Source organism: Pyrgilauda ruficollis, unplaced genomic scaffold, assembly GCF_017590135.1.
Source record: "Pyrgilauda ruficollis isolate IOZ18807 unplaced genomic scaffold, ASM1759013v1 scaffold338, whole genome shotgun sequence".
Taxonomy (NCBI): Eukaryota; Metazoa; Chordata; class Aves; order Passeriformes; family Passeridae; genus Pyrgilauda; species Pyrgilauda ruficollis.
The window spans coordinates 130,453-148,843 of NW_024524800.1; the positions used below are offsets into that span (position 1 = coordinate 130,453).

Genomic DNA, 18,391 nt, shown 5'->3' on the forward strand with positions numbered 1-18,391 from the left:
GCTGGAGGAGAAGCTCCTGCGACACCTCCGTGCTGGTGTCACCCTCGGGGGGGTTGGAGCCCACCTTGGAGCCCCCCCAGGTCCCCATCACGGCTGCTCCTGAGAGCTCCTGAGAGCAGGAAAGCCCCGCAGGGAATTAAACTCTTAATTGCACTCATTAATGAGCCCTACTGGGGAGGGAATCCCGGGGGAGCTCCTGCAGAAAATGGGGGTCTGGGGGTGCAGGGTGGGAATGACAGGACTGGGGTCCCCCAAACCCTCAGCTCCCACCCCTCACACAGGTGGAAATCCCACGGATCCCTCACGCCCCCCTCTCTGTGCCCCCCTGGCCACCCTGGGCACAGGAAGGTGACAAAGGTGACAAAGGACACGCCAGCCATGCCCAGGGCAGGATGCTCCATCTCGGGGAGTGGCACTTAATCAATCACATCTCAAATCTTTAATTATATCACCCCGAGCCTTGGATGTGCCTCAGCCGGAGAAATTCCCCCCTTTGTCCCTCGGAAGTGGAAAGGGAGAGGGTGGGAGAGGGGAGCATCCCGTGGGGGGCTCCGAGACCCCCCAAAATCGAGGCTGACAGCTCAGGGGCTGTGCTGGCACTCACTGCACCCCCTCCTCAGCGAGGCTGAGGGGTCTCCATCCCCGCTGGGTCCATCCCGCCGCCCCCTCCTCCTTTGTTGGGCACTAATGGCCGCTCTCCATATGCACGGCAGCATCTGTTCCTGCCAGCGAGATTTGCATGGCTAAATGTAAATTGGGTGTTTTATCATTTATCATAAACGGGAGGGGGGAGCGGCCAAGCCCGGCCAAGTTGTCACCGGCAATCACACGGCTCATCCTTCGCCCCGCCACCTGCCCTGGGTGGGGAGGGACAGCGAGGCCGCCTGGGGACATCGGGGTGGGCTCAGCACTCCCCCAGAATCACCCCTGAGGTGAGAGGGTGAGGCGGGTGATGGATTTGGTGTCCGGCTTTCCGCTGCCTCCCCCGCTGGCCGTGTCCCCGGGATGTCCCCACCCGTCCCGTCCCTCCCAGCCCGGCCGCAGCGCCTCCCTCGCCTCCTGCCCACCCCTCCATCCTCGCTCGGACCTCGGAGCGCGGCGCAGCGATCCCACCCTGGCCATGAAGGGTCCCCTGAGCGGAGGGATGTTCTCCCGGCATGTCAAACGGCACCCCGGAGTGAGTCACGGAGCCCCCCCTTCCTCCAGGGACCCCCAATCCCTCCCCTGCGTTCTCCTCCTCCTCGTCCTCCCCTCGCAGCCCCCAGCCCTCAGGTTTGTCCTTGCCCACCACGTGCCTGGAGCCCCTGGCCTTCCTCACATCCTTCTCCCATCATCCCACTCCCCATTCCTCCTGTTCTGTGTCCTTCCTCAGCCTCCTCTTCTTCCTCCCTGTTCCCAAAAACCCTCCTCATCCCCCCAAATTCTGCATTGTTCCCCCTTCCCGCTGTCCCTCTGCTCTCCCAGGCTCCTCCGGCTGATCCGGGGGTCCTCAGGAGCCCCCTCTGTCCTTCAGCAAGGACAGGTGAGACCACCCGGTGCTCCCCACCCCTTTCCCTCCGTCCAGCGCTGCCGAGGGGCCGGGGCTCCTTCCCCGAGCCCGGCTGGGGCACCTCAGCTCTTACCCACGCCCCAACAGCTGAGGGGGCGAAGGGACCCTCCCCGTGTCCCTCCCCACCCTGTCTGGGGACATCTTTGTCAGGGAGGATGGAAATGAAGCCCCCTCCCCACTCCCCCCAGATCTGTCCTCGTCAGCCCTCAAAATGTCAAACTGAGGGCTTTGGGTAAAAACCCCTCAAACTGAGGGGTTTGTGTGGTTTTGGGTAAAAAATGCCTCAACCCCCAGGCTGGGCACTGCCAGGGGGTGCCAGCACCGTGGGCACGAGTGGCTGGGACCCCCAGGGTGCTTCCCACATCCTTGGATGAGGCTCCTGTGTGATCCTCCCTGCAGAACGGGGAAATTTGGGGTATTTCGGTCCCTGCCACCCTTTCCTCCCCCGAGGAGCCGTGAGGGATTTGGGGGGCACAAAGAAGACCCCAAACTGGAGCTGTAAAGGCACGGAGGGTCCTGGGTGCCTGCACCCAGCAATTTTTGGGTGTCACCCGCTCCACGCGGTGCCATCCGTCCGTCCGTCCATCCGTCCATCCCCCGCTGCCAGCCAGGTGTAGCCGGCCGGCAATGGCTCCTCAGCGTGCCCGGCTGCCTGGCAGCGACGGGTGGCACCGCGGCCGTGAGGCACCGGCAGCGCTGGCACCGCCAGAACCCGCTGGCGAGGCTCGGCGGGCACCGGAGCGGGCACCTGGGCAGAGCCTGGCACGGCGCCGCGCCTGGGGGAAATCGGGCTCCACCGCTGGCACCTGCGGCTTGGCAGCCTCGCCCTGCCCCTAATTGCTGCCAGCCATTAATTACCCAGCCGCTGTCGGCAGCAGATGGTGAGACGGCCCCGCTGCCCCGAATCGTCTCCAGCAGCCGCAGCAATTCCCGGCGCTGCGGAGAGTTCTGGATTCGCCAGCGCTCGGGCAGGGCTGCTGCCAGCTCCTGCTGGCACTCGGTGCCCATCAGCTGCTGATGGCCCTGACACCCCGCATGGGGCTGGCATCCGTCACTCCAGCCTGGTTTGGGCACTGCCGGGTGGGAACTGGGCCGTACTGGGAGCACTGGGAGAGGCTGGGCGCGGGGGCACATCTGTTTTTCCCCCTTTCCCCCCGCGTGGCAGCGAACAGATGGGTGGGACTGAGCCTTTCCATCACATTCTCCAGCTATGCCTCCCCGCCCGGTGTCAACCCAGTGGGGAAACTGAGTCACGGAGCATTTTGGGGGCATTTTCTCCGAGCTGCAGCTGCCGAGCTGCGAGCAGAGCCAGGTGCTGCCGGTGCAGCTCTGTGGGCAGCGCTGTCATTAATGGGCAGGACGCGGCTCCCTCCCGGGGGCACGGGGTGGCACCACTCTCATTTCACTCCCCGGAGCTGGGCCATACTGGGAGCACTGGGAGAGGCTGGCCAGGGGGATACCTCTGTTTTTCCCCCTTCCCTACGTGTGGATGTGCTTGGCAGCAAACAGATGGGTCGGACTGACCCTTTCCATCACATTTTCCAGCTATGCCCCCCCTCGCCCGGTGTCATCCCAGTGGGGAAACTGAGCCACGGAGCTGTGGGCGTTCATTTTGGGGATGTTTTCTCCCAGTTGCGAGCAGAGCCAGGTGCTGCCGGTGCAGCTCTGTGGGCAGCTCTCCCGTTAATGGGCAGGACGCGGTTCCCTCCCAGGGGCACGGGGCTGGCGCCGCTCTCATTTCGCTCCCCGCGTCCTCGCCGCGGCAATTTGGGGGAGGTCAAAGCCTCCTCGGCTCGGCTCCGATTGAGGCCGCGTCGCTCCGGGCACTGGGGGATTGGCAGAGCGAGCGGAGATGAGGAGATGGAGCCGAGGTGCGCTGGGAGCCGCCGTGGGCACGGAGCGGGGGGTGAGGGGACACGCTGGCAGGATGAGGGTGGGGAGTTGGGGTCACTGAGTGCCCCCCAGGACCCGCTTTGGACTCCCAGTGTGTCCCAGTCCATCCCAGTAAAAGGAACAGAAGCTCCTTGTCTCGTGCTCCATCAGGAATGGTGCAGAGGGGAGCAGAGCTGGGGGGGCCGTGGGGGGACAGGAACCCTGTCTGGGGTCACAGCTCGGGGACAGACCGTGCCCAGGGCTGAGTATCTCAGGGGGGAACCATGAGGCAAGGCTCAGCCCTGACTGGAGTCACTGGGAGCACTGGGAATGCTGGAAATGGGGTGTTCAGCACCAAATCCTTCAGGGAAGAAGCATAAACCGAGGTTTGCTCTGACCAGGGGCACTGGGAGCACTGGGAATGGGGTGCCCAGGTCCAAATCCTTCAGGAAGGAGCCACAAAGCGAGGCTCAGCCCTGAGTGGAGTCACTGGGAGCACTGGGAATGCTGGAAATGGGGTGTTCAGCACCAAATCCTTCAGGGAAGAAGCATAAACCGAGGTTTGCTCTGACCAGGGGCACTGGGAGCACTGGGAATGGGGTGCCCAGGACCAAATCCTTTAGGGAGGAGCCATAAATTGAGGCTCAGCCCCGAGCAGAGTCACTGGGAGCACTGGGAATGCTGGGATTGGGCTCCCCAGCTCCTCAGCAGCGCCAGCGCTGGGCAGCCACAGGCGGAGGGGAGGTGATTTCTCATTCCAAATCCAATTCCTCTCCAACACGAGCCGATTTTTCTCTCCCTCTTTTAATTCAGTCACTCAAGCTGACAGCTACACTGTGTACCACAGCCCAGCTACAGGATTGCTCTGCCATATTCCCCCTGTAAATCTCCCGGCGTGTCAGCTCTCCCTTTCACTCTCCAGTCCGCCTGATAAATATTCATTTTATTGGGGTATTTTTCATTTTTCTCACTCTCTCTCACTCTCTCTCTCTCTCTGCAGCTCGTTCCCCTCATTGGCTTCATCAGTGTGGGCCTGGGCAGTGCAGTCCTGTACCTGCTGCGCTTGGCGCTGTACAGCCCAGATGTCAGGTATGCCATGGGGCCACCTGTGGGGCACCCCTGGGGGTCACCCCACACCCCCAGAGCACAGGGGCTCAGCCCAGGGCTGGCAGCAGGTGCTGGCACACCCAGACACAGCTTGATGGTGAATGATGGGGGAAAATGTGGGTCCAGATGTGCCCAGGAAAGCTGGGAACAGGGCTGTGGGATCACAATGGATGGATGGTGAGCACATCCTGGGGTGACCAGGCTGGTTTTCCCACATCTCCCCACCTCATTTACCATTGTTTCCTCCCCCTAAAACCACTCCTGGATTTCATCTGGCACCAGATGAGCTCAGCTCCACAATTATCACATCCTGACACCTTAGCCTCGAGGGTGGAAGAGCAGGGGGGGGTTTTTGGGAGGGAACAACACCCCCAATCCCATCCCCCAAACCCATTTGACAGCTCCCGGGGCGTTGTGTTTGCAGCACAGCCCCCCCTCCCTCCCCAATCCACACACAAACATCTTCCCAGATGGAAAATTCTGCTCTTGGCCAGCACCAGTGAAGGGGGGGGGGGGGGGGGGGGATGGAAGAAGGAAGAAGGGGGGGCACCTCGAGCTGCTGTCCCCAGAGACCCCATCCCACGGCTCTGCTGCCTCCCACAGCCCCTCCCGGGCCAGGACGGGATGTGGCCAGCTTGGAAAGGCTTCAAGGACAACTGGGGACAGTGCTGGTGGGGCTGGGGGCACTCTGGGGGGCTCCAATGAGGTGTGGGGAAGGGTCTCTCCCCCTTTGATGTCCCTGTCACCCCTCACAGCTGGGACCGGAAGAATAATCCTGAGCCCTGGAACAAGCTGAGCCCCACAGACCAGTACAAAGTGAGCACTGGGTGAACTGGGAGGGCTGGGAGTGTTTGGGGAGGGGGAGGCAGCCACTTTTAATGTAAAACACTCAGGGTGGGGAAAGGGGGAGAGCAGAGCCCCCCTAAACGCTTGGATTTGGGGAAGGGGCACTGTGTGCCACCAAGGCCAGGCTACAGTGACACTGGACAGGCTGCAGTGACACTGGGGGTGGCAGCAAACTGGATCCTTTATGGATTTCCAGAACCTGGGAGGGGGCAGCAAACTGGATCCTTTAGGGTTTCCCAGGGGGCTGGCAGTGTTTGGGGCACATTTAGGGCAAAACACTCAGGAAGGGGAAAGGGGGATCAGCCCTGGAGCAGAGCCCCCCCCCCCCCAAAATCCTTGTGCTCAAATTTGGGCAAGGGGGCACTGTGTGACATTGTCAGGCTGCAGTGACACTGGACAGGCTGCAGTGACACTGGGGGGACAGCAAACTGGATCCTTTAGGGTTTCCCGGGGGGCTGGCAGTGTTTGGGGCACATTTAGGGCAAAACACTGAGTTTTCATCAGGAAGGGGAAAGGGGGATCAGCCCTGGAGCAGAACCCCCTAAATGCTTGAATTTGGGGAAGGGGCACCATATGCCACCAAGGCCAGGCTGCAGTGACACTGGGGGGACAGCAAACTGGATCCTTTAGGGTTTCCCTGAGGCCAGGGGCAGCAAACTGGATCCTTTAGGGTTTCCCAGAGGCCAGGGGCAGCAAACTGGATCCTTTAGGGTTTCCCAGAACCCAGAGGCAGCAAACTGGATCCTTTAGGGTTTCCCAGAGGCCAGGGACAGCAAACTGGATCCTTTAGGGTTTCCCAGAGGCCAGGGACAGCAAACTGGATCCTTTAGGGTTTCCCAGGAGGCCAGGGGCAGCAAACTGGATCCTTTAGGGTTTCCTAGGGCCCAGGGGCAGCAAACTGGATCCTTTAGGGTTTCCCAGAGGCCAGGGGCAGCAAACTGGATCCTTTAGGGTTTCCTAGGGCCCAGGGGCAGCAAACTGGATCCTTTAGGGTTTCCCAGAGGCCAGGGGCAGCAAACTGGATCCTTTAGGGTTTCCCAAGGTTCTGGCAGTGTTTGTGGGTCAGGCAGCCACTTTTAGGGCAAAACAGAAATGGGAAAGAGGGATCAGCCCTGTAGAAGAGCCTCCCAAGTGTTTGTGCTCGAATTTGGGGAAGGGGCACTGGACAGGAGGCCACGACCCCCCCGACCTCTCTTCCTCCCTCCCTTCTCCAGTTTCTGGCAGTTTCCACCGACTACAAGAACCTCAAAAAGGAGCGGCCCAGCTTCTGAGCCACCTCTGGGACGTGCTGGGGTGGAAGGGGAGCCCCCCACAGCCCCCCAAGCTCCACCACAGCTCCCCCAGCACCCCCAAACCATGTGCTCGTGTCCCACCCCCCAATAAAGCACATCCCTGGGGGTGCCCCCTCACCCTCACCTCGTGCCTGCATGAAACTCAGCACTGGAATAAATTACGGGGTGGGAGTGGGGGCAGCAAACTGGAACCGTGATGGAATTCCAGAACCTGGGAGGAGGCAGCAAACTGGATCTTTTAGAGTTTCCCAAAACCTGGGGACAGCAAACTGGATCCTTTGGGGTTTTCTAGGGGCTTGGGGGGGGGGACAGAACTGGATTCTTTATGGAATCCAAGAACGTGGAAGGGGGCACAGCAAACTGGATCTTTTATGGTTTCCCAGAGCCTGGGGTGGGGGGGACAGCAAACTGGATCCTTTAGGGTTTCCCAGGGCCCAGGGGCAGCAAACTGGATCCTTTAGGGTTTCCCAGAGGCCAGGGACAGCAAACTGGATCCTTTAGGGTTTCCCAGAGGCCAGGGGCAGCAAACTGGATCCTTTAGGGTTTCCTAGGGCCCAGGGGCAGCAAACTGGATCCTTTAGGGTTTCCCAAGGTTCTGGCAGTGTTTGTGGGTCAGGCAGACACTTTTAGGGCAAAACAGAAATGGGAAAGAGGGATCAGCCCTGTAGCAGAGCCTCCCAAGTGTTTGTGCTCGAATTTGGGGAAGGGGCACTGGACAGGAGGCCACGACCCCCCCGACCTCTCTTCCTCCCTCCCTTCTCCAGTTTCTGGCAGTTTCCACCGACTACAAGAACCTCAAAAAGGAGCGGCCCAGCTTCTGAGCCACCTCTGGGACGTGCTGGGGTGGAAGGGGAGCCCCCCACAGCCCCCCAAGCTCCACCACAGCTCCCCCAGCACCCCCAAACCATGTGCTCGTGTCCCACCCCCCAATAAAGCACATCCCTGGGGGTGCCCCCTCACCCTCACCTCGTGCCTGCATGAAACTCAGCACTGGAATAAATTACGGGGTGGGAGTGGGGGCAGCAAACTGGAACCGTGATGGAATTCCAGAACCTGGGAGGAGGCAGCAAACTGGATCTTTTAGAGTTTCCCAAAACCTGGGGACAGCAAACTGGATCCTTTGGGGTTTTCCAGAGTCTGGGGGCAGCAAACTGGATCCTTTGGGGTTTTCTAGGGGCTTGGGGGGGGGGACAGAACTGGATTCTTTATGGAATCCAAGAACGTGGAAGGGGGCACAGCAAACTGGATCTTTTATGGTTTCCCAGAGCCTGGGGTGGGGGGAGCAGCAAACTGGATCCTTTAGGGTTTCCCAGGGCGTGGGAGGGATCCTTTAGGGTTTTCCAGAGCCTGGGGAGGGGTGGGGGGCAGCAAACCTGGACCTTTTAGGGCTTCCCAGAGCCCAGGAGAAGCAAACTGGATCCTTTATGGTTTTCCAGAGCCTGGGGACAAAGCGGGGGGCAACAAACTGGATCCTTTAGAGTTTCCCAGAGCATGGGAGGGGACAGCACTGGATTCTTTATGGAATCCCAGAACCTGGAAGGGGGGGGTGGGGGTGGTCAGCAAACTGGATCCTTTAGAGTTTCCCAGAACCTGGAGGGGACAGCACCAGATCCTTTATGGAATCCCAGAACCTGGGAGGGGGCAACAAACTGGATCCCTGATGGTTTCCCAGAGCCTGGGAGGGGGCAACAAACTGGATCCCTGATGGTTTCCCAGAACCTGGGAACGGCAAACTGGATCCCTGATGGTTTCCCAGAGCCTGGGAACGGCAAACTGGATCCTTTAGGGTTTTCCAGAGCCTGGGGAGGGGACAGCACTGGATCCCTGATGGCTTCCCAGAGCCATTAACACGGGAGATGTCCTCACACCCCCCCGGGGGGGCTCACATCCCGCTGGAAGCAGGACAAGCCCTGGGCGCCGTTTCCGCTCTCTCACGCTCCAGGGTCCCCTCCCCGGCCCCTCTGGGGAGGGCAGGAGCTGGGAGGGGTGCAGGGGTCACACCCACACGTGGGAGGGATGTCCGGGATGCTCCTGCACCCTCTGGAGTACGTGACATGGGACAGAGCCCGGCTGGGCACCAGGAAGAGGAGGGGGAGGGTCCCCAGGCTGTCCCCCCACTGTACCCCACATGTTCCAGGGCTCAGCATCACCCCCCTGCCCTCAGAGCATCAGGAAAAGGAGGGGGAGGGTCCCCAGGCTGTCCCCCCACTGTACCCCACATGTTCCAGGGCTCAGCATCACCCCCCTGCCCTCAGAGCATCAGGAAAAGGAGGGGGAGGGTCCCCAGGCTGTCCCCCAACATGTTCCAGGGCTCAGCATCATCCCCCTGCCCTCAGAGCCCACTGGGGGTAGCACCAGCATGGGGACACTGAGGCACGAGAGCCTCGGAGCTGCTGGCACGGCACCGAGGGGCTCCAGGGACCCCTCCCCAACGCCCCCCTGCCCCCCACACAGCACCCACACAGCTCCAAAGCTCTGCCCCCACTTTTATTAGCAACCCCTCCCCGTAGAAAAGTGCAAGATGAGGCTGGAGCAAGCAGTGCCCCCCTCCCCAAGCAGGGTCTGGGGGGTCTCTGTACCCTAACACTGACAGCAGGATGGGCCCCCACCCCAGGGACACGGCACCCAAAGGTGACCACGGGGGACAAGGGCAGGGGGAAAGGCAGAGGGTGGGTCTGAGCCTCTCTGTGACCCCCCCAGAGTGAGCCCAGCCTGGCAGGAGGGCTGAGTGCTGGAGCAAGCAGTGCCCCCCACCCCAAGCAGGGTCTGGGGGGTCTCTGTACCCTGACAGCAGGATGGGCCCCCACCCCAGGAATGCAGGAGAGAAAAGGAGGGGGAAAGGCAGAGGGTGGGTCTGCGCCTCTCTGTGACCCCCCCCGGGTGAGCCCAGCCTGGCAGGGGGGCTGTGCCCCCCTCAGTGGTCGCTGAAGCCGGGCATGGGGAAGGCACGGGCGAAGGTCTCCACGCGCTGCCGCAGGTCGCTCAGGCGCCGCTGCGTCTCCGGGTCCTGCAGCAGGAAGGTCTTGAAGTCCTGGAGCTTACCTGGGGGTGGAGGGGCACAGGTGAGCCCCAGGGCAGCTCCAGCCCCCCCCAGGGGCTGGCAGCGGGCTGGGCAGCACGGCTGGCAGCTCATGGGGCTGAGGGGCAGCCAGGAAGGGGGAAATGGGGGACAGGGACCCCCGTGGCTCACTGGTTTTGCCACCTGGTCTGGGCAGCAGGGCTGGCAGCACAAGGGGAGAAGGGCTGAGGGGCACTCAGGAAAGGGGAAATGGGGGTACAGGGCCCCCCCGTGGCTCACTGGTTTTGCTCTTGACGTCCAAGGCCAGGGCGATGCCCTCGTCGATGAACTCCACGACCTTCTGGAAATCCTCCTCGCGGAAGTGGCGGGAGGTCAGCGCGGGGGCACCTGGGGACAGAGCCCGTCAGGGACAGCAGCGCTGGGGGGGCACCTGGCCCTCAAGGGGCGCCCTGGGTCCCAGCCATCCAAGGGGTCTCAGGGTCCCAGGCCCCCAAGGGGTCCCAGCTCCACAAGGAGCTCCCTCAGTCCCACCCCCTCACTGGAGGTCCCTCAGTCCCAGCCCCCCAAGGGGCTCTCTGATTCCCAGCCCCCCATGGAGGTCCCTGGGTCAGAGCCCTTCAAGGAGCTCCCTGAGTCCCCCAAGGGGCTCACAGAGTCCCAGCCCCACAAAGGAGCTGAGTCCCAGCCCCTCACTGGGGCTCCCTCATTCCCAGCCCCCCAGGGAACTCCCTCATTCCCAGCCCCTAAAAGGGCTCCCTCATTCCCAGCCCCCCAAGGGGCTCACAGAGTCCCAGCCCCACAAAGGAGCTGAGTCCCAGCCCCTCACTGGGGCTCCCTCATTCCCAGCCCCCCAGGGAACTCCCTCATTCCCAGCCCCCCAAGGGGCTCCCTCATTCCCAGCCCCCCAAGGGGTTCCCTCATTCCCAGCCCCCCAGGGAACTCCCTCATTCCCAATTCCCCAAGGGACTCCCTCATTCCCAGCTCCCCAAGGGGCTCCCTGGGTCCAAACCCCTCACCGTGCCTCCCCAAGGAGCTCCCCAAATTCTACTCCCCACAGGGTCCTGCCCCCTTTCCCAGCCAAACCCATCTCCAAATTCCCACTAAACAGAGAAGGGTGAAACAGAGCGGGGCTGCTGTGGGGTGAGGACCCCTGCTGTGGGGTGAGGATCCCTCACCGAGGCGCAGCCCCCCGGGTGTCAGGGCACTCCTGTCCCCTGGGCACGTGTTCTTGTTGGCCGTGATGGAGACGAGCTCCAGCACCCGCTCCGCCCGCGCCCCGTCGATGCCCTTGGGCCGCAGGTCCACCAGCACCAGGTGGTTGTCAGTGCCACCTGGGGAGCAAAGGAGAGGGGTGAGGGTCCCTGAGCACCCCCAGACCCCTCTGCTGCACCTTTCCTGCTCTGCAGTGCTGCCTGTTCTGCCTCATTCCCCCTCCTGTGCCCCCCAATCCTCCTGCACACCCCATTGCTGCCCTGAGACCGAGCAGGGCCGCTCGTCCCCACCACGGCTCACCCCTCCTTGTCCCCAAAACTGTGGGGTTAGAGCATCACCTGACACCAGGGCATGACTTGTCCCCAAAACTGGGGTTAGAGCATCACCTGACACCAGGGTGTACCTCATCCCCATCACGGCTCACCCCTCCTTGTCCCCAGTACGGCTCACCCCTCCTTGTCCCCAAAACTGTGGGGTTAGAGCATCACCTGACACCAGGGCATGACTTGTCCCCAAAACTGTGGGGTTAGAGCACCACCTGACACCAGGGTGTACCTCATCCCCACCATGGCTCACCCCTCCTTGTCCCCAGCACAGCTCACCCCTCCTTGTCTCCAAACCAGCAGGGCCAGAGCCTCACCTGACACCAGGGCATGCCTTGTCCCCAAAACAGTGGGGACAGAGCATCACCTCACATCAGGTTGTACCTTGTCCTCAACACAGCTCACCCCTCCTTGTCCCCAAAACTGTGTGGTCAGAGCATCACCTGACACCAGGGTGTACCTCATCCCCACCATGGCTCACCCCTCCTTGTCCCCAGCACAGCTCACCCCTCCTTGTCCCCAAAACAGTGGGGTCAGAGCATCACCTGACACCAGAGTGTTACCTTGTCCCCACCACACCTCACCTTTCCTTGTCCCCAAAACCAGCAGGATTGGAGCATCACCTGACACCAGGGTGTACCTGGCCCCCACCATGGTTCCAAAACCCCTCCTTGTCCCCAAAACCAGCAGGGACAGAGCCTCACCTGACACCAGGGTGTACATGGTCCCCACCATGGCTCTCCCCTCCTTGTCCCCATCACACCTCACCTTTCCTTGTCCACAAAACAGCAGGGCCAGAGCATCACCTCACACCAGGGCATGCCTTGTCCCCAAAACAGTGGGGACAGAGCATCACCTCACACCAGGGCATGCCTTGTCCCCACCACAGCTCCAAAACCCCTCCTTGTCTCCAAAACCAGCAGGATTGGATCATCACCTGACACCAGGGTGTACCTCATCCCCACCATGGCTCTCCCCTCCTTGTCCCCAAAACCAGCAGAATTGGAGCATCACCTGACAAGAGGGTGTACCTTGTCCCCAAAACAGCAGGGACAGAGCATCACCCCACACCAGGGTGTACCTGATCCCCACCATGGCTCTCCCCTCCTTGTCCCCACCACACCTCACCTTTCCTTGTCCCCAAAACAGTGGGGACAGAGCTTCACCTGACACCAGGATGTACCTTGTCCCCACCATGGCTCCAAAACCCCTCCTTGTCCCCAAACCAGCAGGGGCACAGCCTCACCTGACACCAGGATGTACCTTGTCCCCACCATGGCTCTCCCCTCCTTGTCCCCACCACACCTCACCTTTCCTTGTCCCCAAAACCAGCAGGATTGGAGCATCACCTGACACCAGGGTGTACCTGGCCCCCACCATGGTTCCAAAACCCCTCCTTGTCCCCAAAACCAGCAGAATTGGAGCATCACCTGACAAGAGGGTGTACCTTGTCCCCAAAACAGCAGGGACAGAGCATCACCCCACACCAGGGTGTACCTGATCCCCACCATGGCTCTCCCCTCCTTGTCCCCATCACACCTCACCTTTCCTTGTCCCCAAAACAGTGGGGACAGAGCTTCACCTGACACCAGGATGTACCTTGTCCCCACCATGGCTCCAAAACCCCTCCTTGTCCCCAAACCAGCAGGACCAGAGCCTCACCTGACACCAGGATGTACCTGGTCCCCACCATGGCTCTCCCCTCCTTGTCCCCACCACAGCTCACCCCTCCTCATCCCCAAAACCAGCAGGACCAGAGCCTCACCTGACACCAGGGTGTACCCCCGCTGCAGCAGCGCCTGTGCCATGGCCTTGGCGTTCCTCAGCACCTGCTGGCAGTACTCCCGGAAAGCCGGGGAGCTGGCCTGCCAGGGGAACACCCCGTCAGCACAGGGGGCACAGGGGGCACCCCCTGCCCCGAGCCCCCCACCCTGGCACACCTGTTTGAGGGCCACAGCCACGGCAGCAATGGCGTGGTTGTGGGGTCCCCCCTGCAGGGAGGGGAACACGGAGAAGTTGATCCTGTCCTCCAGGTCGTAGAGGGTCTCCTTGCCCGTCTTCTTATCCACGGAGCGCACGCCCTTGCGGTAGAAGATCAACCCCGACCTGGCGGCGAGAGACGCTGTCACCTGTCCCTCCCCAGGGTGACACCAGCCCCGTCCCCGCGGGCACAGGGCTCTCACCTGGCGCCACGCAGGGTCTTGTGCGTGGTGCTGGTGACAACGTCCGCGTGCTCGAAGGGCGACGGGATGGCCTTGGCGGCCACCAGCCCGCTGATGTGGGCCATGTCGGCCAGCAGGTAGGCCTTGACCTCGTCGCACACCTGGGGACACCAGCACGGTCACCTGCTGTCCCCAGAGCCCCCGTCCTCAGCCCCAGGAGCCCGCCCACGTACCCTTGTCGCCGTGGTATTTTCATGAAAATCCTTTCAGCTAGGATTTTTTTTCTCCTGAGAGGCCGAGGAGCCTCAGAGGAAAAGAAAAACAATAATGGCTGTGGAATGTGGTGAGAGATTGTTCACCAACAGGTGCGCCTTTGATTGGTCCACGTGAGGTGTTCCTGCTTAATGACCAAGCACGGTGCAGCTGCCTCGGGCTCTCAGAGAGCCAGGAGCTTTTGTTATCACTCCATTCCTTTCCTTTGGAGCTTTCTGTCTGTGTCATTTCTCTATTTCTTTTAGTACGGCATTATAATATAATGTAATAGAATATAATAATATATTTATAATGTATATTATATATACTTATATAAGTATATTATATTATATATAATTATAATATACTATATAATATATAACTATATATTATATATTATATAATATATAATATTTAATATATTGTTTTAATATCAGGTCAGTCAGAACAGGGACGGACAGACAGACAGGCAGGCAGGTCAGTCAGTACAGGGACAGACAGACAGACAGATTGGTCAGCCCAGTGACAGACAGACAGACAGATTGGTCAGCCCAGGGACAGACAGACAGGTCAGTCAGCCCAGGGACAGACAGACAGACAGACAGGTGAGTCAGCCCAGGGATGGACAGACAGACAGGCAGGTCAGTCAGCACAGGGACGGACAGACAGATTGGTCACTCCAGGAAGGGACAGACGGACAGGTCAGTCAGTCCAAGGACAGACAGGCAGATTGGTCACTCCAGGAAGGGACAGACAGGCAGACACGTCAGTCAGTCCAGGGGATGGCTGTGAGGGACGGACAGAGAGGAGAGCTGGGCCAGTTAGCCCAGAAATGGACAGCCAGCCTGGTCATGCTGGGAATGGTCAGACGGACAGACAGACAGACAGTGGAGGAACCCCTTTGCCCTGAGCACAGCACCTGAGCCCTGGGCACCTCCCTTGGCACTGGGACACCTCAGGGACACCCTGGGGACACCTCGGGCACACCCTGAGGGCACCCTGGGGACACCCTGGGGATACCTCGGAGACACCCTAAGGAAAGCTTGGGGACACCCTGGGGACACCTCAGGGACACCTTGGGGACACCCTGGGGACACCTCGGGCACACCCTGGGGATATCCTGGGGGACACCTTAAAGGCACCTCAGGGGGACACCTTGGGGACACCCTGGGGACACCCTCCGGGACACCCTGGGGACACCCTGGGGACACTTGAGGGACACCCTGGAGATATCTCAGGGATACCCTGGGGACACCTTAAAGGCATCCTGGGGACACCTCGGGGACACCCTAAGGACACCTCGGGGACACCTTGGGGGGACACCTCGGGGGGACCCTGGGGACACCCTGGGGACACTTGAGGGACACCCTGGGGATATCTCAGGGACACCCTGGGGACACCTCGGGGACACCCTGGGACACCTCAGACCCTCCCTGCCCGCAGCTCACATCAAGCTTGTAGGGCATGGACTCGAAGAAGATGGAGGTGGCCGAGATCCTCTTGGTGTCGGTCATGTAACCGTGGGTGAGGCTGCGGGGGAGGCACAGGGTGAGGATAAAATGTTCCCAAAATCAGGGGATGTTCAGGATACTCAGGGGGGCTGGAAAGAAAGGTTGGACCTGGGAAAATGTTATTTACTGGATAATGCAAAACTGTATAATCAGTTAATGATAAACGGTATGATTGATAAATTATATGATTGATAAATGATATGATTGTTAAATGCCATGATTGCGTGGTAATTAGATACAGTTATTGTTTAATTGTAACAAGAATCATGAGAAACTATGTTTGGGAGGTTTGATATTATAGGGATAAAATGTTCCTAAAATCACAGGATATTCAGGATATTCAAGGGGGTTGGAAAAAAAGATTGGACCTGGGAAAATGTTATTTACATCATCCTTTACTGGATGATGCAAAACTGTATAATCATTGATTGATAAATGATGTGATTGATAAATGATAAGATCATACAACCTGTATAATCATTTAATGATAAATGATATGATTGTTTGGTAATTGGATATAGTTATTGTTTAATTGTAGCAAGAATCATGAGAAATTATGTTTGGGGGTTTGATATTGTAGGGATAAAATGTTCCTAAAATCACAGGATGTTCAGGGGAGTTGGAAAGAAAGGCTGGGCCTGGGAAAATGTTATTTACTGGATGATGCAAAACTGTATAATCATTGATTGATAAATGATATGATTGATAAATGATATGATTGTTACATGCCATGATTGTTTGGTAATTAGATATAGTTCCGATCTGATTGTTTCTCCTGTGGTTGGCTGCTTTGGGATGTGGTCTGGAGTGCGTTTACCAACAGGTGAATGTTTGATTGGTTCCATGTGAGTTGGTTTTTTCTTAATGACCAATCACCATCAGCTATGTCAGACTCCGAGGAGTCAGTCACGAGTTTTTATTATTCATTCTTGTTAAGCTTTCTGATGTGTCCTTTTTCTATGGTTTAGTATAGCTTTAGCACAGCATTCTATATTTAATATAATTTAATATATCTTAAATTATATAAATTAAATAAATTATATATGTTAAATTATATATTATTAATGTATAAAAATATACTATAATTTACTATAATATACTATACAATATTACAATATGATATAACATAATAATAATAATAATAATAAATCAGCCTTCTAAGCACATGGAGTCAGATTCATCTCTTCCCTTGTCCTGGAGACCCCCACAAACACCACACACGGGGTCACCAAGGGGTCCCTGCTGCCAGCCTGACCCCAAGGGAGACTTGGCACAGAGGGCAGCCCCCAGTGATGCCTCAGGTTTTAGATTTTCTATGTTTTTTCAGATTCTGTGCTGGCTTGGTGTGATGTCTCAGGTTTTAGTTTTTCTGTTTCAGATTCTGTGCTGGCTTAATGTGATGTCTCAGGTTTTAGTTTTTATATGTTTCAGGTTCTGTGCTGGTTTAGGCTGTGGTTCTGAGATTCATGGTATATACCTCAGGTTTTAGTTTTTATGTGTTTCAGGTTCTGTGCTGGTTTAGGCTGTGGTTCTGAGATTCATGGTAAATACCTCAGGTTTTAGTTTTTATGTGTTTCAGGTTCTGTGCTGGTTTAGGCTGTGGTTCTGAGATTCATGGTAAATACCTCAGGTTTTAGTTTTTATATGTTTCAGGTTCTGTGCTGGTTTAGGCTGTGGTTCTGAGATTCATGGTAAATACCTCAGGTTTTAGTTTTTATATGTTTCAGGTTCTGTGCTGCTTTACTCTGTGGGTCTGGGTTTTATGTTAGGGGATGGTGAGCTCTCTTCACAGAGCAGGGAGACAAAACAATTCCTGCTCTAGCTGGGGACCAAGGACAAATGATCCAAATCTCAGCCCCAAGAGCACAAACCCCGTGGGATGAAGAGAGAAAAACAACGAGGATGGGACCTCACAACCTAAAGGTATAATTGGACAATTAACTCCAATATACAAATGGAGCAGAACTTGAAAAAGTGAGAGACCTTGTGATCAGGCATCCATTTTTGTGACCATTTTGGGTTCATTTTGGGTTAATTTTGTGACTGCTTTGGGCTCGTTCATTTTGTGACCGTTTTGGGTTAATTTTGTGACCGTTTTGGGTTCATTTCGGGTTCGTTTTGTGACTGTTTTGGGCTCGTTCATTTTGTGACCGTTTTGGGTTAATTTTGTGACCGTTTTGGGTTCATTTCGGGTTCGTTTTGTGACCATTTTGGATTCATTTTGTGACCGTTTTGGGTTCATTTCGGGTTCGTTTTGTGACCATTTTGGGCTCATCTTGGGTTCATTTTATGACCGTTTTGGGTTCGTTTTGTGACCATTTTGGGTTCACCTTGGGTGTAGCCCTGGCTGGGCTCTTGTGCTGCCCAAGGTGGATCTGTTGAGGCCTCCTGATCAATCCCTATTTATTCCTTAGCTCCGTCCTAGGACAACCTCCACACTGGGGAGCCCCCAGTCCTTCCCTGGGGCTCCCTGGATGTCTCCTGCAGCTGAACCCCAGTGCCCCCCAGCCCACTCCCCACTTTACCTCTTCCCAGGATACCCCTCCGAGTATTTGTTGTTGAGGCAGGAGCCCAGGGCCTCCAGCGCTGCCCGGCTGCAGAAATTCTGGGGGGACAAAGGTGGATGGGAATCAGAGCAGCCAAAACCCCCTAAACAGCCAAAACCCCCTAAACCCCTGGGGGTCCCCCAGGCCTGACCCCATCCCTGCCCAAACCCCCCTAAACAGGGGTCCCCCAGGCCTGACCCCACCCCGTGGGCACTGGGCAGGGGCGAAGGCTGGTGGCAGTGGCTGTGCCAGCCCTGGGGACTTTGGGATGGACAGGGGGGAGGGAGAACACACCACACCGGGATGGGGGTCCTGGTGCCCAGCCAGGGTGAGGAGGAGGAGTGGGATGGAACTGAGACCCCCAGGGATGACTGAGACTGGGGGAGGGGTACATAGGGGGAGAATGGGGGCACCAGGACACCCCCAGTGGGGACCAGGACATGGGTGGGAATCAGAGCAGCCAATCCCCCCTAAACAGGGGGTCCCCCAAGCCCAACCCTGCCCAAACCCCCCCAAACAGGGGTCCCCCAAGCCTGACCCCACCCCTGCCCAATCCCCCTAACCAGAGATCCCCCAATCCCAATCCAAATCCCACCCCTGCCCAATCCCCCCCAAACAGGGATCCCCCAACCCCACCCCTGCCCAAACTCCCTAACCAGGGATCCCCCAATCCCAATCCCCCCCCTGCCCAAACCCCCCC

The 18,391-nt window shown here is 58.1% G+C and overlaps 2 protein-coding genes across 2 annotated transcripts in view; one reads left to right on the plus strand and one right to left on the minus strand.

Moving 5' to 3' along the window:
• The first annotated feature begins 1,025 nt into the window (after positions 1-1,025).
• On the plus strand, positions 1,026-6,789 carry NDUFA4L2 (NDUFA4 mitochondrial complex associated like 2). Its single transcript, XM_041474742.1, has 4 exons — positions 1,026-1,177; positions 4,422-4,510; positions 5,284-5,344; positions 6,589-6,789. Exons 1-4 carry the CDS (start codon positions 1,121-1,123, stop codon positions 6,643-6,645), a joined length of 264 nt encoding a protein of 87 aa, XP_041330676.1. The 5' UTR covers positions 1,026-1,120; the 3' UTR covers positions 6,646-6,789.
• Positions 6,790-9,140: 2,351 nt separating this feature from the next.
• The window catches only part of SHMT2 (serine hydroxymethyltransferase 2), a 9,981-nt gene continuing 730 nt past the window's right edge, over positions 9,141-18,391 (minus strand). Inside the window, exons 2-9 of the mRNA XM_041474739.1 lie at positions 17,671-17,750; positions 15,035-15,191; positions 13,404-13,543; positions 13,161-13,326; positions 12,986-13,085; positions 10,861-11,016; positions 9,965-10,072; positions 9,141-9,708 (exon numbers count right to left, since the gene is read on the minus strand). Of these exons, the coding sequence (XP_041330673.1) occupies positions 9,581-9,708; positions 9,965-10,072; positions 10,861-11,016; positions 12,986-13,085; positions 13,161-13,326; positions 13,404-13,543; positions 15,035-15,191; positions 17,671-17,750 (1,035 nt within the window). The 3' untranslated portion in view covers positions 9,141-9,580. The remainder of the gene's footprint in view (positions 9,709-9,964; positions 10,073-10,860; positions 11,017-12,985; positions 13,086-13,160; positions 13,327-13,403; positions 13,544-15,034; positions 15,192-17,670; positions 17,751-18,391) is intronic.